The sequence below is a fragment of the Meriones unguiculatus genome, chromosome 5 (genome assembly GCF_030254825.1).
Source record: "Meriones unguiculatus strain TT.TT164.6M chromosome 5, Bangor_MerUng_6.1, whole genome shotgun sequence".
NCBI lineage: Eukaryota > Metazoa > Chordata > Mammalia > Rodentia > Muridae > Meriones > Meriones unguiculatus.
The window spans coordinates 133634525-133662253 of NC_083353.1; the positions used below are offsets into that span (position 1 = coordinate 133634525).

The following is a 27729-nucleotide window of genomic DNA, read 5'->3' on the forward strand; positions in this document are numbered from 1 at the left end:
TTAATCTCCAGTCCTGAAGGGCAACAAAAGTAAGGAAAACCGTCTGGACCTGTCTTCATTACTTGTCACACTAGAATGCAGGCTTCTGCGTGGAGGCTTTTTTCTCTTTGCAGACCTTCCCTGTGCTGCCTGACCTCCACACAGAACCTTTAAAATCCATTCATTCAATGACTGAATCATCACAATCAGGCAAAAATACTTTATCATCTGAGCACTCCAAATACTCTGAGCAGAAAGGCCACACTATTATACTCACTGCAAAGAAGAAAACACAATTTGTGTCCCAAAGAACGTATAAAAGAGGCCGGTGAAATGGCTCAACAGGCAAGTACACCAGCTGCCAAATTTGATGACTTGAGTCCAATCCCTGGATCCTACACAATAGGACAGAACTGATTCTCAAGGTGTCCTTTGACCTCCACATTCGTGCCACAGCAAACAAGCATACACCCATACCCACACAAAATAAATAAATATTTAAAATTTCTAAGCGGCTCCACTCGATGCTTCTAGAGAACTTGAGTTCAGTTCCCACAGCTAACATCTGGTGCCTCACAACCCCAGCAACTACACCTGCTGGAACCCACATAAGCAGAGTGAGAGACTTTGACTCCCTAAAGTTGTGCTCTGTCCCCAACATGAATGGTGTGGCACACGCTGTCCTCCCCTCACACAGGACACACACACAGTAACACAAATGCACAGAACCATCATTTCTAGAAAGTTTAGAGCTATTTTTCCTTAGGTACTGCTTTTCCTGCAGTCTTTGTTTCTCCAACTTCTCCTGCCCTTTGTTGGATTTTGAAACAGGGTCTCACTCTGTAGCCCAGGCTGACCTCAAACTCACACCAATCCTCTTGCCGAAGCCTGGTAAGTACTGAGACTACAAGCATGAGTCCAGGTGTTACAAAAAGAAAAGAAAAAGTGCTGAAGACAGCAAATTTAAATTACATTAAGATAAAATGTTTTGTGCTATTTGCCTTACACTTAAGAAGCCCCAGAACACACTTTTCAAAACGTGCTGTTTTGGTGTTAGTAGACAAAAGAGAAGGACAAATACAGGCTTTTTTCTTTCATCAGTCATCTGGCATAGAAGGCCTCCAAGAAACCCTAGTTGTTGGGAGAACCGGTCCTAGAAAGAGAATTCTTTTACAAACCCAAGAGAAATCTTTCTCCAAAATCACTCTGAAGACATTTCCCCCAACTTCATTTCCTTAGCAATGCCATTCTCCTCACCACATACATGAACCCTTAGCTGAAGAAATAGTATGATTACATAATTACACATTCAGGAAAAACCTGGTACTCCACTATTCCTCTTTTTACAAAAATTAAAACCAGCCTTAGTTTTGCTGTGAAGCTGACTTAATAAAAAGATGCTGGGCTATGACGTGGGGCTGTCTTTTTAAAGGCTTGGCAGTTCTGTTTACTATCATTTATTATTTAACCCATTCTTCCCCGCTGTCTCCTCGAAGGAAGAGAGAAAAATCCACATTGGTACAATCAACGAGGGATGCTATGTTCCAAAGAAGCTGTTCCGAAAGGCTATGACCTAAGTGTTTAGCACTGACACAGATAAAGTTCAGGTGGTAGGTGTCACGTGTCTCAACCTCTTTAAAAAAAAAAAAACAAAAAAAAAAAAACACGATTCAGATCCCACGGAGGAAAGCAGGGTGAAAAACTGAGTCAGTCATTTCTCCAGGCCTGCTCTCCACCCCCCCACCCCCCATTATCCTTCAACAGCCAGGGTTCCCGGGGTAGGTCCCCAGCTCGGTCCGCACTGCGTCACCAGGCCAGTCGCCGGGGGCCGCGCTCCTCCAGTGACCCTCGGCGGTGACTGGCCGTGCGTCCCTCTCGGGGAGGCTCATCCGACCGCGTCAACGCGGGACCCGGACAGGAGGTCAACAAAGCCTCGGGCCAGGACCCAGGCGTCCAAAGGTCCCGCCGGCCCGCGGCAGCGCCACGGTCGCGGGATTCCAAAGGGTGACTCGCTCGCCCGCACCGCGCCGGGGGAGGGGTGGCGCTGGCCGAGGACGGCCGAGCCCGCTAGGCCCGAGCGATCGCCCGCCGCCGGGGCCGGACTCCGCGAACCGCCGCGCAGCCCGGGCGGCCGCGTGCGCCCTGAGCCGCCCGCGAGCGGCGGAGGGGCCCGGCCGGAGCGCGGCGCCGGCAACAATGTCCGCGCGGCGCCGGGAGCGCCCGTCCCGCCCGTCCCGCCCGAGCGCGGCTCCCGTGGCCGCCCGCCCTTACCCGCCAGCTCGTCGGGCTCCAGCCCGCTGTCCGCGTCGATCCCGCACAGCACGAAGTAGTGCGCGAAGCGACAGGCGGCCGGGGAGGACCCCGGGCCCGGCGCCGCGCCGCTCATGCCGCCGAGCCGCCCGCGCGGCCGCCGCTGGCGCGCGGAGGAGGCTGGCGGAGGACGAGGCCGCCGCGCTGCGGTCTCCGCGGCGACCCTAGGGCGACCCCGGCGCGCCCGCGGCCGCGCAGTCGCCGCAGCCGGCTCCCGCTGGACGCCGGGACGGTGGGGGGGGGCGGGCGCGCGGGGCGCCGCCGCGGCGGGGGAGGGGCGCGGGGGGCGTGTCCGCGGGAGCCGCCGCGGCTGCGCCCGCCCGAGCGCAGCGTCGGGCGCCCGCGGGTCACGGAGCGGCGCCGCGCGGGGAGAGCGCGCGAGCTCGGGGGCGCGCGGCCCGGTGCGTGTGGCCGCGGGAACAGCGAGGCCACCTCCCGCGCGCGGCGCCCCCCGGTTGGTCGCTCGGAGCGGATGCCTGTCTTCCAGGGAGGACGTCGCCCAGCCCGACCGAAACAATAACGGAGCTCAGGAGAAGGGGCGCAGCACGCTGAGGTCATTTCCCACAGCGTCTGTAGCATCTATTTAAACTGGAGAACAGATGCTTAGACCATTTTAAGATCCTAGTCCCTGGAGGGACGTGGTGACTCACGTCTCTAATTCCACCACGCTTGAGGCTGAGGCAGGAGGATTCGGAGTTGGACACCAGGCTGGCCAGTGAGCCAGTGAGGCCTCAACACACACACACACACACACACACACACACACGCACACAGAGGCAGGGTGAATAACAACCTCAGTCACTGACCCTTAGCTTCTAGTGTGCTCTCCGGTAAGCCTCGGGAACCCTTGTAATGACTTCTTTCCCTTCTGAGGTGGGTTGTTCTTGGGGTGGACGGGCGTTATGCTTCCTGCCTCATTATCTTTCCAGCATCTCTAAAAACCCCAGCATCTGTAAAACTGGCCTGCCATTTATATTTGAGTGAATGAAAGAATGATAATAATATAGATAGTAGTAGGTCGGTGCTGCTTGGGAAAATAACAAACTTTAGTATCTGTAATGTTTATGGACATTTAGAATATACAAATATTGCTTCTGTTACACAGGGTACACACGCAACTATTTTGCTGATCCGCCTATGTTTGTGGTTGGCTTCTTGCAGAATGTTTGTTAGATTCTAAGCTAGTCAAATACAGCAGAAAACGAGTTTATTGTTTGTACTAGCCAAGAAGCATCACTTTTTGTTCACTTGAGCAGTATCTGATTTATATACTTGTAAGTGTATATACTTGGTCTTGTTTTTAACATATATATAATACTGGATTTAATTATGACATTTCCATACATGTACTTTTTTGTTTGTTTGGGGTTATTTTTTTTGTTTTTGTTTTGTTTTTCGAGACAGGGTTTCTGTAAAAGGAACTTTTATTTACCTGTTTCAGTTGTCTTGGGGGCTTCCTGCCTTCTTCGTCTGCTCACCCAGGCCTACTCCTGGAAGCCTCTAGTCTCCATACACTCTAATCTAGGCCTAGACTGTTTTCAGCCTCTGAGACTTACTGCTGAGTAAGCGCACCCTTTCTAGCGCTTTCTCTCGGCCTCTGAATTCCTCAGTGTGGCCTCACACTAACTCAAGCAATCTGCTCTAATCTTGTGGCTCCTTCTCATTCTCTGGCTCATTTTGTCTTCACCTGAATTCTCTCTCTGCAGCCAGTCTCTCTGTCACTGTCCCGGTAAACCTGCCTCCTCCCACTGCATTGCCCCTTAAGTAGCTTCCCTTTCATCTCTCTTCTCATGAGAGCTGGGTGTATCCTATTCTGTCAAGTCTTTCTGTCAAGTCACAATTTCTACCACTCAATTAGACATCACTTTTTCTCCTTCCAGCATGATGGACTGACTCAACAAGTTCAAAGCCAGATCAGGACATTTTTTTCAGAATAGTTGTCCATTCAGCTAAGTGACGAACACTAAATTAGTGGAAGAAGATCCTTCAGACTTGAAAACCTTAATCCTCATGTCCTTGAGTCACCCTCTGCTTTGCAGAGGAAGATCAAATCTTTCTCTGATTTGTCACATTTACACTCAATTAGACATCACTTTCACACGTGGGTGCTCCCTTCTACAAACTATCTTTACCTTCATTTTTGGGATTAAAAGCCTGTACCACCACACCTGGACCTAAGCTTTTGTTTATCTGAAACTTGCTCTACACCAGGCTGGCCTTGAACTCAGATCTGCTTGCCTCTGTCTCTTGGATTAAAGACAAGTTTGTATTCCAGTTGGATCACACAGACCTAGAAGGATGTGATCTCTTTCCAGAGCAGTGTGCGTGCGTGCGTGTGTGTGTGTGTGTGTGTGTGTGTGTGTGTATGTATGTGTGTGTGTAACAGCCCTGGCTGTCTGGAACTCACTCTGTAGACCAGGCTGGTCTCAAACTCACAGAGATCTGCCTGCCTCTGCCTCCCAAATGCTGGAATTAAAGGTGTGTGCCTCCACAGCCTGGCTTCATGTACATATTGTTATCATATTATTTTATTATCCTCTTTTGTCCCCCCTGACCCTTTTCTCTCAGATCTCCTTCCTTTTCACAACTAGTCTTTCTTTCTTTTTTTAATGGTGGAAAAAGTATATATTTAGAATTAACCAGCTGGACTCAGTTTAGATGATCCCAATCTTGTTGGCAACATCCAGAGCATCATAATCAGGAGCCAACTGAACATATGCCTTCTTCTCTCCATCAGGCCTTATCAGGATATTTGGCCACATGAATGTCATAGAGTTTCTTCACAGTCTGTTTGATCTGGTGCTTGTTGGCCTTGACATCCACAATGAACACAAGTGTGTTTTGTCCTCTACTTTCTTCGTGGCTGACTCTGGTGATCAGGCAGAATTTGGTGATGGCATAGTGGTCAAGCTTGTTTCTCCTGGGCACACTCTTTTGAGGGTATTTGGGCTGCCTCCAGAGCTGCCGGGTCCTGGGCCTCCAGAAGGTGTGTGATGTGGGAATCTTTCTGTGGCTGTGGGTGCCTTTCAGCACTGCCTTCTTAGTTTTCAAGGCCAATGTTTGGCTTCAGCTTTGGGAAGAGCAGGAGCTTCCTTCTTCGATTTTGGGACATCTTGGAGAAAAGATGTCTTCTGCTTTCATGTCTTTAATTTTTTCGGTGATATAATGACTTCCTTTTTGTTTACATTTAAAGATTTTGTTTTTAAAGACTTATTTATCATTTATACAGTGTTCTGTCTGCCTGCCAGAAGAGGGTACCAGATCTCATTATAGATGGTTAAGAGCCACCATGTGGTTGCAGGGAATTGAACTTTGGACCTCTGGAAGAACAGTCAGTGCTCTTAACCTCTGAGCCATTTCTCCAGCCCCCTGATTTAAAGATCTTTTAAAGCAACATTTTGTGTGTTTCTGTGCATATGTAGAAGTCAGGGGACAAGTTTCAGGAGTCAGCTCTCTCCTTCCATGGTGTGGGCCTGGGATCCAACTTAGGCAGTCAGGCTTGGTGGCTCATATCTCCTTGCCTGCCGAACCGTTTTCTGATCTGTGAGTTTCATCAGAGTTGCTTAAGGAGAATGGTATGGTCAGTTACACCACTAAGGAAATTTTCTCCTTATGGGCCAGCTGTGTGTGTGTGTGTGTGTGTGTGTTGTGCACACCTTTAATCCCAACACTCAGAAGGCAAAGGCCGGTGAATCTCTGTGCTCTGAGTTCGAGGTTAGACTGGTCCACAGAGTGAATTCCAGGACAGCCGGGGCTATGTTAGAACACTGCCTCCCATTCTGTTGTGGGCCCCTTGTGCAGTTGCTGCCCGAATGGAAAACTTCAGTGAAGTCAGTAATCTCAGCTTTAACCTCTAATTAGCATAAAACATGCCAAGCTGTCACAATTCCAATCTCCACAAACTCTGCAATGACAAAATCTTATGCCAAGATTTTGGCTTTCTAGGAAAATCTTATCATAACAAAGGCTGTTTGGAAAACCATATCCCTCATTATTTAGTTTTTTATTACATTTTTATTTGCTTTGTGAGCTGGGGGGGTGGCCTTGCTTCTGGAGATAAGAGGACAATCTCTGGGAGTCATTTCTCTCCTTCCCCCATGGTCCTAGGGAATGGACGCAACTTGTCAGACGTGGCAGCAGGTGTCTTCACTGGATGAGCCGTTTGCCACCACCAATACAGTATAAACTATAAACATTGTAAACAGTTTACATATGCTGATAAAAGGTTGGTAGTATAGCAGCTGATTTAAATTTTAGTTTAAATTGTTTTCTATCTTATATATGTCTATTACTATCAAATATGCTCAGTTGGGGTGTATTATCATAGACTTTTATTTAAGAACCATACAACTCAATAATATAAAAACAAACCATTTTCAAGAGTCAATTTTATGCCAGAGTCAGTGGCACAAGCCTGTGATCCCAGCACTTGGGGAAGCAGAGTCAGGCAGATCTCTGTGAGCTCAAGGCCAGCCTGGTCTACAAAGCGAGTCCAGGCCATACAGGTAAACCCTGTCTCCAAAAACAAAACAAAGAGGCAGTTTTGTCTTTCTACTGTGTGGGCTCTGGGGATTGAACTCATGTCTTCAGGTTTGACAAGTACCCTATCTACTGGGCATCTTGCTTGCCAACCTATACAATTAAATTTATGTTTTTATTTAATCATGTGTATGTACGTGTGCCTGATATGTATACCATGTGTGTATAATATGTGCATGCAGTGCCCAGAAGAGGGCACCAGGTCCCCTGGAACTGGAGCTACGGCCAGTTGTGAGCTGCCTGATGTGGGTGTTAAAAAATCAAGCCAGGTCCTCTCAAAGAGCAATTCATGCTTACAAACATTTAGCTACCTCTCCAGCCCAAAGTTTTTCTTTTGAGATGGGTTTCTCTATTATAGACTTAGTCCATTATCATCATGGTGAGTAGCATGGCAGCAAGCAGGCAGATATGGTGCTGGAGAGGGAGCTGAAAGTTTTGCTTTTGGATCCACAGGCAACAGGAAGAGAGAGACTGGGCTTGGCTTGAGCATTTGAAACCTCAAAGCCCACCCCCAGTGATGAATTCCCTCCAACAAGCCACACCTCCTAATAGTACCACTCTCTGGTGACTTCAAGCAGTCAAATCTATGAGCCTATTGGAGCTGTTTTTAGTCAAACTATCACATTCCACTTAACCGTAACAGTAACATAATGCACAAATGCATTCAGTCCAACCTCAAAAGTCCTCATAGTCTACAACAGTCTCAACACCATTTCAAAGTCCAAAGTCTCTCCTGAAACTCATGGTAATCTCTTAACTGTAACCCCTGTAAAATAAAAATTAAAAAAAGCAGATCACATACTTCCAGCATACAGAATAAACATTACCATTTCAAAAGGGAGGAAAGGAAGCCTAGGGAGGAAATACTGGACCAAAGCAAGACCAAAAACCAGCTGGGCAAACTCCAAACTCTGCGTCTCCATGTCTGATGTCGAAGCGCTCTTCAGATCTCCAGCTCCTTTCAGCTTTGTCGACTGCAGCACACTTCTTTCTCGTGGTTCCACTCCCTATTTGCAGCTCTCCTTGGCAGGTAATTCCACAATTGGCATCTTGAACATCTTGGGGTCTTCAAGGCAATCCAGGCTTCGCCTTCACAGCTTCACACAATGGCCTTCATGCAGGGACACCTCTGACACATACCTGGCTTTAGCACTTTTCTTCAGCCATGGAGGCAGATTCTACAATCCCTTTCTTGTGTCTTTGGCTCTAAAGCCAGAACCAAAAGCTCTGGTACTTGCTTTCTGGTTTTGATGGTTTCCCTCACTGCCTCAGTATGACTGTCCTGGAACTTGCTATGTAGACCAGGCTGACCTTAAACTCAGCGATTGCCCTCCCTCTATCTCCTGACTGCTGGGATTAAAGGCAAGCACCTCCACATCATGCCCTAAAGTTTTTCTTTAACTCCTTTTCTTAAATTGGAAGCTTAGCTGGGTGAGCTCTTGCCCTAAAGTCAGCATTCTCTTTATTCTGGTTAGCATCATGCTTTTCTTGAATCCGATTATCTCCTTGCATACAAAACTAGGCCCCATTACATTTCCTGTTGCCCCCTTTCTCCTCAGACTGCACATTTTGTGGGGTTTTTTTTGTTTTTTGGGTTTTTTTTTTGCTCATCTTATTCCTTTTTATTATAGATCTGCATAAGAGTGGCCACTAATAACCAAGCAACACAATCAGTACCAGGCTGTTTTGAAATCTTTTCCCAACACTGTTAATTCAAGACTCTTCACTTTAGCCTCAGGCAGGTTTTTTTGGACAAAGGCAGAAAGCAGCCACATTCCTCACAAGAACAATCTCTTGGCCAGTTACTAATCCTCCTCTGGAGCCTCTTGAGCTGGGTCCACGGGTCAAATCACTCAGCACCACTGTCTTCCATGCTTTACAAATATGGCCCAGTAACCCCACTTAAAGCATTCAACTGCTTTGCTATTACAAAGTCAGAAAGTCCACATTCCTCCAAACAAAAGCATGGTCAGGCCCATCTCAGTGATACCCCACTCCTGGTACCAGCTTCTGCCTTAGTGTTCTATTGCTGTGAAGAGATGCTACAACTATGGCAACTCTCATAAAGGAAAACATTTAACTGGGGCTGGCTTACAGTTCTGAGGTTTAGTCCATTATCTACATGGCCAGAAAGCATGGCAGTATGCAAGCAAACATGGTGCCGGAGAGGCAGCTGAGAGTTCTGCATCTTGACCTGCAGGCAGCAGGAAGAGAGAAGGCACTGGGCCTGGCTTGAGGCGTAGGGCCTCTGTCTTTCTAAGCCGACAGCAGGTAACAGACTTGCAACCACCTTGACTTTGACATTTTGGAATGCAGTGACTATGTTGCCCAGGAAGCTAGCCTTGAAGCCTGGGCTCAAACCATCCCCTTCCTCAGCCTCATGTGTTGCTGGGACAGCAGGTTTGCATTATCACCCTGTTTGCATATCACCTGTTGTTGAAACAGGGTCTCACTCTACAGCCCAGGAAGCAATCCTCTGTTGGGTTGATCTGGGGCTGTTATGTATTCAAATGTTAATTGCTTGCTCCCCAAAATCAAATTCTCACCTATCCAAAATGACATTGCTTCCCAAATTGTCCCTGATTGGAAAAAAAAGTTGCTTACACCTGAGCTGGTCAGGAGAGAAGTAGGTGGAACCTAGGTTCTCAGCTTTTGGGGGCGGGAGTCAGAGAAGGACCCTGAGGAGAGAAGGAGAAAGGAGCAGGTTGCATTGGGTTAGTGTGAGCTGGAACCCTGTGGCCAGGAGGAGCTTGCTCTGAGGTTTGGCACGATGGAGAGAAGCAGCCCAAGTGGAAAACATGTGCAAATGCTTATGGGGGTATTGGATGGAGAGTAGACAGGATATCTTGGGTTAATATCTGCCCAGCCCCAGTGGGCAACAGTCCTCCTGCCTCAGCCTTCCAAGTGCGAGAATTACAGGTATGAGTCACTATGCCCTGCTGACACCCAGCTTTTAATGATTCTTTAAAAATCACAGAAAGCTCACTCATCTATTGTGTTCCGCTCTGAGTTCAGAGGTATCTCTAGTTGGTCACCCTGTTTAGTATTAGTGATTCAGGCATATTAACTGTGTTTGTTTCAGCTAAACTAAAGTACTGTAAACTGTATGGCTTATAAAGAAGAGAATTTATTTCTCAGCTGAGAGACAGGAACTCTGAGATCTACGGACTGGGAGATTCTGTCTCCTGAGGGCTGTTTTCTCTTCCTATGCTATGCCTTTTTGTGTGTCTCACACGGGGTAAGGGATAGCTGTTCTCTGTTGAGAGCACTCGCCTCACTCAGAGGGAGTCTACCCTGGCAGGGCATGGTGTCATTCTGCTGGAATTCTAGTTGGGAAGTGAGAGGAGGATCAGGGGTTCAAGATCATCCTCAGCTACACAGTGAGGTTGAGAGCAGGCTATCTGATACACTCCCTCCAAAAAGAGAAAGTCCACTCTCACGACCTAATTACTTCCCAGCAGCCTCCCCTCCTCAATATCTTGAGGGTAGGTATCAACGGAAGAATTTTAAAATGACATATCATAGCCTTTAACCCCAGCGCTTGGGAGCCAGAGGCAGGTGGATCTCTGTGAGTTTGAGGCCAGCCTGGTCTACAGAGTGAGTTCCAGGACAAGAGCTGTTACACAGAGAAACCAGGGGGAGGGGCATGGAGCTGACATATCATTCAGACCACAGCACTTAAGTTTTCCTCTCAAGGGGTGGGGGTGTAGCTCCATTGGTAGAGTATTTGTCTAGCATGCACAAAGTCCTGGGTTTGATTGCCAGCACTACAAAACTTGGGGATGGTGTGTGCCCTACCAACCAGTAATCTCAGAGTTTGGAAAGCAGAGATAATGAGCACAAGTTCAAGGCCAGCCTGAACTATATTGATTTATAAGTCGGATAGTGAGATCATGTCTCAAAATTAAGCAGCAAAAACCTTCAAAGTCACCCTCAGCTGTACAGCAAGTTCCAGGCCAGTCTGGAATACATAAGACCCTGCCATAGAAACAAAAGACACTTTTTATACCAAATTTGTGCAGCCAAGAATTTCCAGAGGCTGAGAACTGTTTTCTCTTTCCTGGTGTCCATACACCACAGTACTGTTTCAGATAGTTGATCCACTGAATTCATTCCTCAGCTTCCCCAGTAAAAAGCATATATCTAGACTAAACATAACACACAAATTTTTACGCTATTCAGTTATAATGGAGTCAATGTTAACTATTCATTCGGCAATTATTGGGCTTGAAATCACAGAACTTCTGGAGCATTTATTTGCCTTAGCTCACTTCTAGGCAGCCTTTAACCTCCACGTTATCCCTCTCTCCCGTCTCTCGCCTCTCTCCTTCGCTTACTCCCTCATTGTAATGGTGCCCTTGGCAGGGTCAGGGATGTACGCTTGGGTGTCTTCCTCCCCCACCCCAAGAAAAACTGTAAGTTCTGTTTGTCACTATATCTCTCTTAGCTAAGCACATGGCTTATTCCTGTAATAACACGTGGGAGGCCGAGAAAGGGAGATTGATGGCGGTGGGAACCAGACCAGCCTGGGTCACAACGTGAGAGTCTGGGGTTTTTTGTTATTATTTTTTTTAAGGGGGTGGGAAGTGTTAGAGAGACGGCTCAGCCGTTAAGAGCGCTGGTTGCTTTTCCTAGGGCCTGGGTTCAGTTCCCAGCACTCACGTGGCTGATGACCATCTTCTGTAACTGTCCCAAGGGATCCATGCTCTCTTCTGGACACTGCACATGTGTGGTGTACAGATATACCTGGAGCCAAAACACTCATAAATTTTAATTAATTTAATAAATTATTATTTTTGTTTTTTGAGGTACATAGGCTTAGCTGTCTTATAAGTCACTATTTAGATCAGGCTTGCCTTGAACGCACAGCGATTTGCCTGCTTCTCCCTCCTTAGTCGTGGGATTAAAGGGCATGACTCTATGCCCAGCCAACTGTTGGGTTCAGGGTGGAAGCCAAGAAAACTCACTTTAGATACGAAGCTTAAAATGAAAGCTATTTTCTGAGCTCAGGGAAGCAGCCAATTCCAGATCAGAACGGAGTCCTTGAGGGGAAAGCTGTTTTGCATATTTCAAGGGTGAAAACCATAGAGCAAGGGGGAGCAGGGTGGGGTGCAGCATTGTCCGATATTTGACATAAGGGGTTTCCTTAAGCAAGAGAACTTCCATCAGTCAGCATAGGAGTAAGTCCCTGGGCCTGGGAACATGAACATTGACCCTGCCAGAAAGATGGAGATGTTGTCCTTGAAATGTCTGGGCTTAGACCACTCTTTCCTCACAAGTTATCCCTGAGGTGGCTGGACTCAGACAACTGTCCCCTTACAACAGAAGCTGTTCAACTGTTGGGAATTCCCCAGCTCCCCTAGGGCCTGGCACCTTGAACTTTAGTTTTTCCCTATGATTAAATGGAGTCTGAAAACAAAATGGTGGCATTTAGAACAAGTTTATTTTGTTTGTTCCATTCCCAATACCAACTAAATATTAAAAAAACAAAACAAAACAAAACAAAAACAAAAAACTGGATTTACAGAGGTGGCTCAGCAATTAAGAGTTCTTGCTTCTCTCACAGAGGACCAGAGTTTGGTTCCTGGGAGTCACATCAGGTGACTCATAACCCTGAAACTCCAGTTTCAGGAATCTAACACCCTCCTCTGGCCTCCACGGGTATCTGCATACACACATTTAAAAAAGAAAAATAATCCCCTTTTAAAACAAAAACTCCATGATTATTCCCTTTAACTTCTTCATCAAACAATGATTAAAAGTAGCCAGAAAGAGTTATCTACTTCCTACGTGTGGATAAAAATGTGCTCATCTAATTTCTTGTTCCAGCCGCTATGCCTTGCTTTCACTAAGGACAAATTTCATCCCTTTGGAAAATAAACCCTTTCTTTCTTAAGGAGGAAAAAAAGCCTAAACAACAACAAACCAAAAACAAACAAACAAACAAACACTCCGGGCTTTTTAGGGAGAAAAGCGGAGTTAATTGTACTCAAAGATGTCCTTTACTCATTGTAATTTTGCTTGCTCATTGTAATTTTGTTAAGGAAAAAAGTAGATCCTGACAGTCTTCAAATAAGTAAAAATATCATCTGGTAGGTGGCTATTTAAGGTAATAGAGTGTAAGGCAATGTGAAAGGCTTCATTTGAAGGCCCATGTCATTAACTCAGGGTGGAAAGAGCAGCATAGAGTTGGTGAGACCAGGAGCATGAGTCAACTATCTTCCTGTAATTATCCTCTCTACCTTTCAATTGCAAGCAAACTTATTTTTAGCTTTTTTTTTTGCGGGGGGGACAAGGTTTTTCAGTGTAGCCCTAGCTGTCCTGGAACTCATTCTGAACACCAGACTAGCATCAAACTCAGAGATCCACCTGCTTCTGCCTCCCAAGTGCTGGGTAAAGACGTGTGTTCTCACACCTGGCTTTGTTGTTTTTGAGACTACTTTACCATGTAGCCCAGGCTGACCCCGAATTTGCTCCCTAGTGCTGAGATTATTGGCATAGGCCAAAACACCTGGCTGCAAGCAAACGTTAACTTATTGTTGAGTTGTAAATTAATTTTCTAAAATAATTCAAAGAAATTGCTTTTTAAACAAAGTAGCTTACACAAAAAATAGAATTTCTCCTTTAAAAAAAATGAAGCAGACTTGAAGTTTATTAAAGATACTTTAAAATAAAATTTAAAGTTAAAGAAAATGTTCAAAAAGAAAAACATACCTGAGAATACTCTCTTGAGAGAATTCCCAGTGGTATAATTTCAGTTAAAATTGCCTTGAAACTGGAGCCACTAAATTTTCAAAAACTGAAATCTTACTTTTTTGAGATAGAATCTCACTGTGTAGCCCTGTCTTGACTAGAACTTGGTAGATCAGGCACATCTCCACACCTATCATGAAATCGCATTTATTTAATTTGTTGTTATTATTCTTTTGAGATGGAGTCATATGTAGCTCAAAATGACTTCGAGTTTGATTTGTACCTGGGAATGACTTTGAACTTCCAGTCCACTACCTTTACCTGCTGAGTGCTTGAATTACAAGCATTACTGAAGGACTGAAAAAAGTTAAACACATTTTACACACGTTTGCTTGATCTTCTTTTTTGGTTTTCTTTTTCTTTTTTTCTTCCTTTTTTTTCTTTCTTTTCTTGTTTTTTGGGGTGGGGTGGGGTGAAGTGTGTGAGATGGGTTTCTCAGTGTAGCCATGGCTGTCCTGAATTCACTCCATAGACCAGGCTGGCCTCATGGACTTACTCTATAGACCAGCCTGGCCTCAAACTCACAGAAATCTGATCTTAGCTTAAAAACCAAACCAAACCAAACCAAACCAAACAAAACAAATCATTAAATATCTGGGTTTTGCTCAGCAATGCACTGCTTGCTTAGCAGAAAGCCCTGGGTTCAATCTGTAATATTACACTGAAAAAATAAAATGCTTTAAACCAAGTGTTGTGGTACCTTCTTATAATTCCAACACTTGAAAAGAAGCAGGAGGATCAGGAATTCAAAGCTGTCCTGGGACATGAAGCTAGGCTAAGGGCAGTCTAGGCTACAAGAGACTGACTCAAGAAACAAACAAAAAATTAAAAATAAAAATAAAACAAGTAGTTGGTCATGGTGGTGCACACCTTTGATCCCATGCTCAAAAAGCAGAGGCAGGCAGATCCCTGTGAGTTTGAGGCCAGCCCGTTCTACAAAAGGAGTTCCAGGCCAGCCAGAGTTATATAGTCTCACAAAATTAAAGTAAATTACTAGATAAAGTAAGGGCAGGGAAATGGTTAATGGCACGCACTGCTCTTACAGGGGACCTGGGTCTGATTCCCAGCTCTTGTATGATGGTAACTGCAGTTCCGGGGAATCGGGTGGCCTTTTCTGAGCTGTGAGGACACCAGACGCACACGTACACTTACATACATGCAAACACTCCTACATAGAATATATAAATAAAATTTTATTAAAAGTAAAACAAAGTAAACAAAAGGGCCAGGTATGATATACACCGATAATCCCAGCACAGAGGTTGTGAAGGCAGAGCGATGTAAGCTTGATCTGGGTAACACAGATATTTCTGTCTTAACCAAAACCCACCAGACAGTGGTGGCACACACCTTTAATTCCAGAATGCAGGAGGCAGAGGCCTGTTGATCCCTGTGAGTTCAAGGCCAATTTGGTGTATAGAGGTAGTTGTAGAACAGACAGGGCTACACAAAGAAACCTTTCTGAACAAAACAAAACTAAACAAAAAACCCAAACTCACAAACAAACAAACAAACAAAAACAGAACATGCACATACACATAAAAACAAATCCAAAATTATATAAAACAAAACAGGAAGAGGCTGGCAGTCCAGGGATAGTTTTCCTAGAGCACACAAAGCCTGGGATTGCATTCCCAACACAGGGCTGAAGAGATGGCTCAGTAGTTAAGAGCACCTGTTGCTTTCGTAGAGGACCCAGGCTCAGTTTCCTAGCACCCATGTGGCGGCTCACAACCATCTGTAACTCCAGTTCCAGGTTTCCAACACCTTCTTCTGACCTCCCTGGCACCAGGCACACAAGTCATCAAACATCATACATGCAGGTGAACATTCGTACTCACAAAATAAATAACTCTTAACTTAAAAAAAAAGCATATGATTCATGCTTTGAATACCTATTTAAATCTTTTTAGTGATGTTCTTTCCATAAACACATTAGAACTATTTACTTTATATTTTATACATTTTTAAATTGAGGTTTATGAGATTTTCGGAGATTTTTATTAGTGTATGTGTGTGTTTGTAAGAAAGAGAGAGGGAAGGAGGGAGAGAGGGAAAGAGAGAGAAGGTGTCGTAGGAGGCCAGAGGGTGGTGTTGGATCCCCTGGAGCTGGTGTTATAGGTGCTCGTTCTATCAAGGATTCTGGATTTGGGTTTCTTAAAAGAACCAACCAACCAACAAACACACACAGAGAAATATTATAAGAATATGATTTCTTTTAATACAAGGTGTAAAAAACGGGGCTGCTTCGGACTACCAGAAGCAGCTGACTAGATTTGCCTCACGCTCTAGCAGTGGCATGGTTTTGCCAGCTGCAGAGGTTCTGCGATTGTGTGACATTTGGAATTCTGGGAACTTTTCAGAGCATATGTAAATGCTAGACCCCCATACATGGGGTTGGTGGTTGGTGGTCATTTAGAGAGGTTGTTTTCGGCTTGCTAGCAACGGAGGTCAAAGAAAAAACAAAAGGAAAGAAATTAGATTCAAGGATTTTCCTAATTCCTCCTTCCCTCTATCTTATTTCTCTCCTATCTAGAGTGTGTGTGTGTGTGTGTGTGGTGGGGAGGGAAAATATGGTAGGGTGTGGAATAAAGGGTGGGAAAAAGAAGAACTGACAAAGTAGCAAAGACTGGCTACAGGTTGTGAACTACTCATTGTAGTACTGGAAACCACTCTGCAAGAAAATTAACCACTGAGCCACATCTCCAGCTCCACATTTGTTCCTTAGCGTTTGTTTATGTGTATGAATGAACATGTGAAACAATGTATATGTGGAAGTCAGAGGACACCCTGTGGGATCTGAGGCTCAGACTCAGATCATCAGTCTTGGCAACAATTGCATCTATCTGCTGAGCCATCATGCTGGCCCATCCGGACTATTTATAAGGTGAATCAATTTTGTAGCTGTAATTATTACCAATAGAAAGAATTAGTATTATCTTGGGGATACATGCTATCTAATTTATAGCTAGAAAATTTAAAATATGTGCAACTACTCAAAGTGATTTTGAACACTCCTCTAAAGCAACATATGGCTTGACTAAATGAAAGGAGCAAATCAATAATAAAATTTTTGGCTAAAAATATTACTAAAATATGGAAATGTTGCTAAATGAATATGTAAAATTAAGAATTTAAATATTGTCTTGTAATGTTTTACATTGTACCCATTGGCTACAAGGCAGCAGTAGCTACACAAAGTAGCAATTAATGTGACAGCAGCTGTGTTGAGGCCAAATTAGGGAGAATTATAAAGCCCAGAATCTAGATAAATGAGGTTATGGTTAAATACATACTACTCTTTATTTTCATCTTTAAATGTACAATTTGACACTTTTTTTTCAAGAGAGACTACTTCAAAGCAAGTGAAATAAGCATGTTGCAATCTTTTACCTTGTGTGTGTGTGTTGAACAGCATCCACATATACCAAACACTGACAAAATATTGAACACGTTTTTGCTTTTTATTATAGAAATTTCCAAATGTACACAAAATAATAACTAATGATTCCTTCAGCGTCTATTGTGATATATTTGTATATCCCAACATCTCAATGTATGGCTGATCCATTTCATTTGTATCCTTCATTTTAGCTTATTTGAAATGAAATTTCAGAGGTGAATGTTATAGCTTAGTAACAGATCTCTTGTTGTGGTGATTTGAATGAGAATGGTCCCCATGGCATTATATATTTGAATGCTTGGTTATCAGGCTGTGGCAATGTTTGCAAGAAATTAGAAGGTGTGGTCTTGTTGGAGGACTTACATCACTGAGGGGTGGGCGTTAAGCTTTCAAGAGCCCAAGCCAGGCCTTGTCTCTCTCTCCTGCTGCCTACAGATCCAGATGTAGAATTCTCAGCTACCTCTCCAGCAACATATCTGCTTGCATGCCACCATGCTTCCATTTTGAGGATAATGAACTAAACCTCTGAAACTGTAAGCAAGTGCCAATCAAATGCTTTCTTTCGTAGGAGTTGCTGTGGTTACAGTGTCTCTTTACAGAGAATAGGAAGACACCTGCCTAAGAAACCAAGAAACTAGAGTTCAATTCCCAACTCAAACAAGATATAAAACAAGATTAAGGACCTTTTTTTTTTTTTTTGTTGGCTCATTGGTCTTTTTAAAAACTAATTTTGGGAGCCAGGCAGTGCTGCCACATGTGTTGGGAGGCAGAGGCAATCCTGAGGCCAGCCTGGTCTACAGAGGGAGTTCCAGAACAGCCAAAGGTACATCAGAAAAAAAATAATTTAGGGGGTTAGAGGGATGGCTCAATGGCGAAAAGCACCAGCTGCTTTTCCAGAGGCTCCGAGTTGGTTTCCACTAAGCTGAAGTCTCAGCGTTAGTGCTGACGCATCATTTTAAGTTTTGTTTGGGGCTGAGGTTACAGCCCAATTGATTGAGTGCTTTCCTAGCACAAAGCCTCCGGTTTATCCTAGCTCTCTGTAAACCAGGTGTGGCACTGCACTCCTGTAATCAGCAAGGGGGAAATGGAAGCAGGATTATAAATTCAGGACTATCCTTGGCAAGTGTAAGGACAATCCAAGATACATAACACCCTGTGTCAAAAACAAAAACCCACAACCACCACCATCACCAACAAAAACCAAGTTTTATTTACCATGGATCTAACTTGGGGTCAGAAAGGGCTATTAAAAGCCTTGTATCCAAGCAAGTTTGCTCCAAACAAGGCAGTTTTCAGAAAAGTATGAATGAGCTTGTCCCTGTGTGCAAAGATCCAGGGGTCTCTGATCCAGTGAACACTTGGATTTCATCCTTATCTTAAAAATACAGCAATACATGAAACAGGAAATACAGAATTTACTACTGTCAATATTCAATTTTTACCTTATCCCCATTGTTCTGGAAAACAAGTTTAAAAAATTCTCCACAATCCATTGTCTGGAAACAGCTTACCACGAAGACCCACCCTTCCTGTAGGACTTTAATGCCTCCCAGGTGCTCCTTTTTGTTTGCTTAAGACAAGGACAGACATCAGGCCTCACAATTCTTTCCTTGATAAATGATCAATGATTAGCCCAGTTGCTTGTTCTCACTGATCACCAGGAACAAAGTGCTTCTTAGCCAAACTTTGGTCAACCTCTTTTCCCTCCCAGGCCCCTGAACCTTGGCCCACACTCAGCCTGAGTCAAGGAGTGTCCCGTAGAGGACAGTTGTCCTCAGGGTCATTCTCAGATCAGCACACACCCTTTCCACACCCTCTTGTTCAAAGAGCTCCCCTCTTCCACTGAAGGCTTCCCTGACCTTCTAAATGTCACAGTAAACAAAAATCTCTTTTTATTAAGTCTGGATTTTCATGTTTAAAGACCCGTAAGTGCAAGATAATCTCTCAGCTCCTCTTTTGAGCTTCTTCTAGAGCACACGTTATTAATACTGTACTCTTCAGCCCTCTGGGTGGATTTCTAGTGTGGCCAATGGCAACAAAAAAATAAAGTCTGACAAACGTTGATACAGACAGATGGCCAAATTAAGTGTTTACTTTTCATTGTTTTGATTGTCTTACATACCATTTCATTTAGTTCCTCTAACTTCCACAAAAAGTAAGTTAAGTACAGGTGAGGAAACTGAGGCCTGGAAGAGTTCAAAACATCCTCAAACGGCAAGTGAGTGGTACGATTCGATGCAAATTTGGATCAGTCTGAGAGTACAATTGGTTTAATGTTGGCAAACATCTTCACTATCTCTGTCACAGATCCTGACCGTGCAGATAACCACAGTGAGACTGACTGAACTCTTCTCTTGGCATCCGAGTTTGAGGGAAGGTGTTTCTGTGATGTTAGGCCCAGCAAGAGCCTAAATATAAGAAGGTACGAAGAGAACTCAGGAAACTAATCATCCATCGATGCAAAAACGCAAGTGACTCACTCTTCTTGACCATTGCAACGGGGTCACCCCTGCTGGTCAGCTAGGTGTGGAGCCAGGAAACAAAGACCTTAGGTTTTTAAAAGGCAGAAGGCGGGAATCTCCTGGGGTTGCCTTCTTGGCCATTTAGGATTGGCCATTTAACTTTTAAAATAATTGGTTGGTTCTGGGCACCCTTAGGTCCAGTCAGTCCTGCCGTAAATATCTGATCTCCAAGTCAGTTTGTAATTTCTTGCCACATGAAATATAGCCACAGTTAAAGATGGGAGAGTAACTAATTTATCCCGTGTCTATTCTGAGGAATGGGGGTTACAGGCTTTGGATCAAAGGTCAGGAGCTATGCAGGAGAAGGATTGGAGTCATTTGGCCCAGTTTTCAAACAAAGCCCATTTCACAGGCGCCAATCGGTGATTTACTCTTCATTTAGTAGGGATCTCTGCTTGTTCTCTTCCTTATCTCTGCCCTCACAGGTGGCTGATGGCAGGAACTTTTACATTCCTCGGCTATCTGGAGAAGCTCTAAAAGGCTTTAATTAACATAGGCCTAAAACTGTAGGTTATAAGGCAATTAAAGAAACATGGGTTACAAAGTTAGTCTGATTCTTTCAGTGACAGCTGCCAACAAAAGAAATTAATCGTTTCATTTATCCTGACCCTACAGCAGGACCCTTCCTTCTGTACTGAGGGACCTTCCTGGGTGTTTATGAGTGATGGTATTGCTATGGACAAGAAGCACAGAAGAAGGAAATGCTGTGCGAGGATGTGGGTGAATTACAGAAATGAATAAACACCCCCCTCTCCTGGCAATTGTGAGTATTGCAACTGTTTTATTGCTCTCTGCCCCAGCCTAGGTATTTCAGAGTTCCAGCATTGCAAGGTCATGGTGGTGCTGGCCTGTAACACCAGCACTCGGGAGGCTGAGACAAGAGGATCAGAAGTTCAAGACCACTCTTCACTACAAAGCTGGAGGCTCAGTAGGAAAAAGCACTTAGCACCAAGCCTGTTTTGTCATGAAGCCAGCTCCACAGAGTGGAAGGAGAGAACTGAGCCCACAGGGTTTCTTCTAACCATAAGAAATCCTCCCTACAAGCACATATAACTAAACAAACAAACACCCTCCACCAGGCGGCCAGCACCCAGAGCAATCTGGCTGAACTGAATGGTACTCCAGTCACCTGGCGTAAACTTGACCCTGTTATGAACATCCCTCCCATCTGGATGCTGCAGTCCTCAGCTGTGCTAAGTGAGGGCTAAACTCAGTTTATTGACTACAGTTGTGAACCTTCAACACAGCTTGTTCTCGCTTGTTGGGATAAAGTGCTGAGGAGTGGGGACCTTTGGTGGGCCTGTGCCAAGGTATGCCAGTAAGAGATTATGCCATGCAACAGATCTAGGGCAAGAGATTTGCTGGGGGGAAGGGGTAGGGCAAAAGACTGTTTAAGAGTGGTGATGAGACAGACAGACAGACAGATAGAGACCAGATAAAACAGAGACAGAGAGAGGGAGGGAGGGAAAGACAGAGACAGACAGTGTTCTTGTCTCAATTTCCAGAGCACTTAGATTATAGGCCTGAGACACCATGCCAAATGTTTAACTGTTTTTGGTTGTTTGAAACGGGGTCTTCATAGGTAGCCAGAGCTCCCTGGCTACTTTGGCCATAAACTTGTTGCAATCACCCTGTTTCCCAAGTATCAGACCATAGGCCTGAACAGCCACACCTGAGGCTTCCCTCTTATTTATTTTTTGTTTTATTAAAAATAAACAAAACAAGCGGGGCACAATGGCACACGCCTATAATCCCAGCACTCAGGGAGGCAGAGGCATTCGGATCTCTGTGAGTTTGAGTCCAGCCTGGTCTACAAAAGGAGTCTAGGACAGCCAAGGCTACACAGAGAAACCCTGACTCAAAAACCAACCAACCAACCAACCAAACAAACAACAAATGAATGAATGAATGAATAAAACAAAACCAGTCTTACTAGTTTCTCTCACTGGCCCAGAACTTACTATATAGATCAAGCTGGCCTTGAACTTGCAATGTTCCTCTTCGCCCACCTAACATTTTTTTAATGAACATCCAACTTAGACATATTATTTTGAGGACCTTTTGTATTCTGTATACAGAATTTGTCCTTTTCCAGGAGTGATGGGAGCTCTGTGGACTGAATATAAGATCTCAAGCATGTGAGGTAAATATTTTACCAATGAACTATAGCCTCATGCCTTTTTTTATTGCAAAATTTTAAATTTTATTTTGTTTATTGAAGTGGAAGTTTCTGGTTTCCTTGAAGACTCGATTGTGTCATGTGATATTTTGCTGGAGATTAGCTGGTGAGAGGCACTTGATGTTTTGCTACGAGCTCTCTCATGTGAGGGGCGTGACTTTGGCCAGCTGAGAACATCCGTGGTAGACTGTGAGGAGAGGAGATACATAGAGACCACACACAGTGAGACAGAGCTTTTTGGACTGACACCACTGCCCTAATCTTTGTGCTTCGACACTTGACTTCCCAGAGAGAAATGTTCTGGGCAATCCAACTGAGCCTTGCGGCTTTCACTGACTTCATGCTGTTGCTTGCTGTTGGCCTTTGTACTGGTTTATATCAGCTTTCAACAAGTCCAGATTGCAGTGTGCCATGCACAGGTGATCCCTGGATAGAGTCTGTCAGTCAAACCTGCTGAGACAAACATAGACTAAGGACAGAGTGAACATTTTCTAGTAATTGGAAAAGGACTGGAATTCCAGGACCAGGGAAAATTTTTCATTTTCAGGAACAGGTAGTTGTATTTATCTGGAATCCATTTGACTTGGATCCAAGTCATTTTCTGAAGTTTACAAGAATCTTTTTAAGTTTATTAAAAGAGACAAATTGGCTTGGAAAACAATTTTAAAATTTGATTAATGTTAAAGTTTAAACAGACTTAATACAACTTAAATTATTTTTATATCTTTATAAATTTGTATTTATAATTTTAAAAACCATCCTTTAGATCTTCTAAAATTTATAACTTGTATTTACCAACCTTAAACTGTCTCAGACCTTTAAATATTTTACATTTTTCTGAGGAGGCAGTTGAAGCCTTGGTATATAAATTGAAGATCAATTTACAACAGAGAACTGAGCAGGATAAATATGATCTGAATAAACAGGAAATACAGTGCAAGCAGCTTCCAAACTATAGAAATGACAGAGACTGCTGGCTGCCTGGACAGTCACCCAAGATATCTCTACAATGTTGGAGCATCATCTTTAGCCTTATGGCTCATAATATTTGACAGACTTCGGTGAAGCAGGTAATACACAGGACTTGCCTACCTTGTCCTTGCAAAGCTCAGCAGTCTTTCCTGTTTTCAGTTTGTCCAGTATTCTGTCTGCAATAAAAGCAATGGCATTTTCTTTTGCCATCTATGAATTTGCCATCTATGAAGCCATCTCCTAAAGGAGAATTATTATTTTTGATGCTCATCATCTTCTTTGAAGTTGAAAGGGGGTACTGCTAGGAGCTGGTATTTCTCATTTTTTTCAGCTGTAATTTCGAGGGAGGAGCATCTTGTTATCTGTTGAATCCAATGGATCCAGGCAGGAAGCACTGAGACGGTTGTGTCAACCACAAGAATGAGACAATCACAACAGTTAAGACACAGAACTAGACTCTCTGACATGAACTCAATGGCTGGCTCTTTGACCTCCCCACCCCCGAGGGAGGAGCAGCCTTGCTAGGCCACAGAGGAGGACATTGCAGCCAGTCCTGAAGATACATGATAAGCTAAGATCAGATGGAAGGGGAGGAGATGAGGGAGGGAGGGAATGAGAGAGGAGGCTACAGCTGGGATACAAAGTAAATAAACTGTAATTAATATAAAAAAATAAAAATCTAAAAGACACAGAACTAACATGACATTCCCGGGAAAACCAAAAAGGAAAAGTGGCGTCCCCTGGACTCACTCTTGATGCAGAGACCTGATGTCAAATCAGATAAGAATCTTCAGATTGCCCCAGAGAAATGGGGGTGGAGGAGGATTTCCCTCCTCTCCCTGGGAGACAGAGAGCCCTGTGACACTGCAAGCCGGGCTTCTTCCAGTGTATCCCCTCAAGGGCCAACCCAGATAGCCAGGCTAAGAGCAAATACAGATCAAAAACTCTAGGGTGGCCTCTTGGCCAGACTGAGGGCCAGGAGACACCCCAGGCAGCTTGCTCTTAACATGACAATCTCAAGAAGCCTCGATCACTCTGTTTATACCTTTGGGGCAGGTGAGGAAGCAACAAACATTTACATATAGAAAGCAGGTCTTGTGGGCTATAGAAATGACAATGCCATATATCCTGCCAGCATCTGGTACTTCAGGCAGAGCAATTAACAACCGGGAATACAGGGGCATTGACAGTTGATACAGTGTCAAAATGAGCCAAACACATGCAAGAATGCATGCATGCACGCACACACAAACACACACAAGCACGGGGAGGAAGACGTCTCACTCTGTAAGTCTAGCAGGCCTGAAATTCGCTCTGTACACACACACACACACACACACACACACACACACACACACACACACACGGGGAGGAAGATGTCTCTGTAGCTCCAGCAGGCCTGGAATTCCTTCTGTAACCTAAGCTGGACTTGAAAGGACTCCATGAAGATCATCATGCATGCTGTCGTGCTGCAGAAGGCGTGACTCTTCAGAAGGACATTCAAACTGCTGTGTGCTTGACATTTAACGATAGCCCTCTACAGAGCTTTGAACTCACCAGCATAGGATAGACCGTGGAGTGCTTTCTCCATAGTTGCCAAATACAAATGGGCTGGGCACTGTGACTAGAATTCTTCTTGTGGTTGTGCGTATAGTATATAGTTTACTGATGCTAGAGATAAAGCCGTTTCCCGGACCAAAACGGGAGATGTTGGGATAAGCTACCTCCACACACACTGTATCAACTGTCAAAGCCCCTGTATTCCCGGTTGTTAATTGCTCTGCCTGAAGTACCAGATGCTGGCAGGATATGTGGCATTGTCATTTCTATAGCCCACAAGACCTGCTTTCTATATGTAAATGTTTGTTGCTTCCTCACCTGCCCCAAAGATATAAACAGAGTGATCAAGGCTTCTCTGAGATTGTCTTGTTAAGAGCAAGCTGCCTCAGGTGTCTCCCAGCCCTCAGTCTGGCCAAGAGGCTGCCCTAGAGAGGGGCAGGGTATAGTCCTGTTGCTGATTGGTTCAGAGTGAGGAAGTCATGGAAACTCTCACAATGTGCTAGCAAGCCTTTTTATACCTGATGAATGAAGGCATGGGGGGCAGGGGCTGGAGAGATGGTGCGGCAGTTAGGAACGATGGCTCCTTTTCCGGAGGACCTGGGTTCAAGTCCCAGCACCCATGTGACAATTCACAACTCTCAGCAACTCCAGTTCCAGGGAATCCAACAACCTCACACAGACATACATGCAGACAAAACCAACAACGCATATAAAACAAACAAATAAATCTTAGCGCAGGAAGGTAGAGTAGAGAGAGCCTCATGGGTAGAGACACAATGGCAGAGGAGTCCAGTCAGGATGGCTAGTGGAGGAGACTGACTCCAGCAAAGAGGCTTATACTGCACAGATGGCCCTGTGTTTCTGTTGGTAAACCCAAGCACGGCCCCTAAAAGCACCCGAAGCATCCTCAGCTAAAGGTTAACTTCTTTTTAACTTATCCTTCCTCTCTAATCTTGTGATTCATGCGTTGTAAGTTGTTTCCCTTGCATCATGGCATGTTATGGCAACCATCTGATCATAAACCCGCAAGTACTTTTCCCATGATCATAAAAATAATTGCAAAATCCCACTTTTGTAATCATGTGCTTGCTTGAAAAAGGCCCTTCTGCTCTTAGTCTGTATGGCTTCCTTCTACTCTGCAGGAGACTCTAAGTTTGGCCTGGCCATGAAAATAAATATTTTACCTCACAACATCTCCTTGTTAGCTCCTAGTTTTCAACACCACAACACTGGGTATTTCTTTTTTTAGGAAAAATAAATGCTTTTTTATTAAAAAAAAAAAAAGATTTACTTATACATGTGTGTATTCTATTTGCACATATGCCTGTATGACAGAAGAGGGCATCAGATCCCATTATAGATAATCATGACCCACCATGTAGTTGCTGGAAATTGAACTCAGGACCTTTGGAAGAGTGGACGGTGCTCTTAACTGTTGAACCATATCTCCAGCCTGAAAAATATTTTTAATTAAAAAATATTGTGTATGTTAAGAAAACAATATTGTGATCTCAGTTCTCTCCTACTTTTGCATGGGTTCTGGGGACCAAAATTAAATTGCCAACCTTCCCCAGTAAGCACTGTTATGCACTGAACCAGGTTGCTTTATAAACAAAATCCCAGTCATTTGATTTTACCAATAAAGGCTCAGGAGCCAGATGCTGGGAAGAAAGCTTGTTAGCTCAGAGAGGCAGAGAAAGCACCCTGCTGACTTTCCTTCTCAGCTCTTGTCCCAGAAGGAAACAGCCATTTCTCCATCTCCACCTTAAATCCCTTCAACTCATTGTTTTAAATTTAAATTGCCTTAAATCCCTCCTTCCTGAGTTTTCTTGTATTCACTGTCAATGGGTTGCTTGCTCTGCCTTCTGTCCTATGGTTGACTTTATTTAATCTTGCTTACAGAAAGCTCTTGGGTTAAAGGTGTGTGCTAGGGCTGAGTGACACCAGGCTGGCTCTTTGACCAGGAATGGGGTGGAACAAAAAATAGGGTTTTTGAAAAAAAAAAAAAACCTAGGCTCTTTGAAAATAGGCTCTTTGAAAACAGGAATGGGGTGGAACAAAAAATAGGGTTTTCTAGTTCACAACATGATCAAATGCCTTTCTAGTGAAATAAATCAACTATATTGTGAAAAAAAGTGGCAGGCACCCAAATGAAAACGGGTTAATTGGGTTTGTTATAGTAAGGAAGCCCACACTCCCACTAGCACTGGCAGGTTCTGGAGGGGAGGAGCATGTCTCCAGATGAGCCCCAGTAAGAGACCATTTGTATGGGAATCAGGAAGGGCCAACTAAAGGGTGGCACTTACTTGAGGATGCTTTGAGTGGCATATTTAACATCTCTGCTTGGTGTTTAGTTTGATCTGGGTTAAGTTTTAGGGAAGCTGGCAGCTTGTCCCGATATTTTTACAACGACTGTAGCAGATATGGGCCAGAATTCTTTTATCATGAGCTTAGTCATTGTCTATAGATATACTGAGTCACTTAAGTTGGAAAGAAATAAAGACTAAAAAATATCTATAATAGCAGAGTTAAAGTTAGGGCCTTACACTAGTATTTTGCCACTGAGCTACCACCTCTCTGTAAAGCAAAGTGAAACCACTGAACCAGACCACTCCTCAAACTGCACTCCAGCTTCTTAGGTAACAAACTCTGAGCTGTCTCATAGGGATTCAGAGCTCAGTGGGAAACAAGTGTTATTTATATGATAATCAGCAGGGTCTTTGAGCTGATCCTGGTTGTCTGGGTTAACTAGATGGGGGCAGAGAAAGGAATTAGTGGCTTTCCTAACAAACAAAACACCCCATCTTAAGGGTTCTGAAGAATGCTGAATTTAGGTTTCCATTTCTTTGATAAGAATCCTGCCTGGGTTGGACCCATTTTAGGACATTGTCAGCAACACTGTCATTTTGGGCCCTGCTTTGTAACCTAACAGTCACAAATATTTTGTTTGTTTTGTTTTGAGACAGGGTCTCTCTGTGTAGTCCTGGCTATCCTGGACTACTCTTTGTAGACTGGGCTGGCCTCGAACACACAGAGATCTGCCTGCCTCTGCCTCCCCCAGTACTGGGATTACAGGTGTGCACCACCACCCCCTGCTGTGTTGCCAGGACTAGTCTTCATGTCTCCGTCACTGAGCCTCAGTTCCTCCATTGCTAGGCTCTACTTTTTTCTTTTCTCTCTCTTTTTTTTTGGGGGGGTGGGTGGATGGGTGGGATGGGATTAGGGAGTGGGATGGGGTGACATTGTGTTTTTTTCTGTAGAGGGTAGACCAAAGGGGGAAGGGTGAAAATTGATGGGTTAGGGGACAGTTGTAATGATCCAGGTGAAGTGCTTGCAGGACGGAGAGGGAAAGAACAATGTGTTTTGGATGATACCAAATTGTCCTTAAACTTTGGGGAGTATCTACTTATTAGTAACAAGTATTTCTGACATATCTACAACTAAAGAAATATTACAACATGTAGCAATACTGTGGGCGAGAATGTTTGTTTTTCACACATCACATGGTTTCG

At 44.2% G+C, this 27729-nt stretch overlaps 1 protein-coding gene and 1 long non-coding RNA gene across 4 annotated transcripts in view; one reads left to right on the forward strand and one right to left on the reverse strand.

Moving 5' to 3' along the window:
• Dennd5b (DENN domain containing 5B) overlaps positions 1 to 2498 on the reverse strand; it is a 125164-nt gene extending 122666 nt beyond the window's left edge. For both annotated transcript variants that reach the window (XM_021636450.2, XM_021636449.2), the window contains exon 1: positions 2251 to 2498. In XM_021636450.2, the coding sequence (XP_021492125.1) occupies positions 2251 to 2365 (115 nt within the window). In that variant the 5' untranslated portion in view covers positions 2366 to 2498. The remainder of the gene's footprint in view (positions 1 to 2250) is intronic.
• On the forward strand, positions 1805 to 25529 carry LOC132654340 (uncharacterized). 2 transcript variants are annotated; one of them, XR_009592045.1, is made up of 3 exons: positions 1805 to 1983; positions 19292 to 19406; positions 20122 to 25529. It is a non-coding gene; the product is annotated as an uncharacterized LOC132654340 (long non-coding RNA). The 2 variants fall into 2 exon arrangements; XR_009592044.1 differs by lacking the exon at positions 1805 to 1983 and adding an exon at positions 2647 to 3119.
• Positions 25530 to 27729: the final 2200 nt, after the last annotated feature.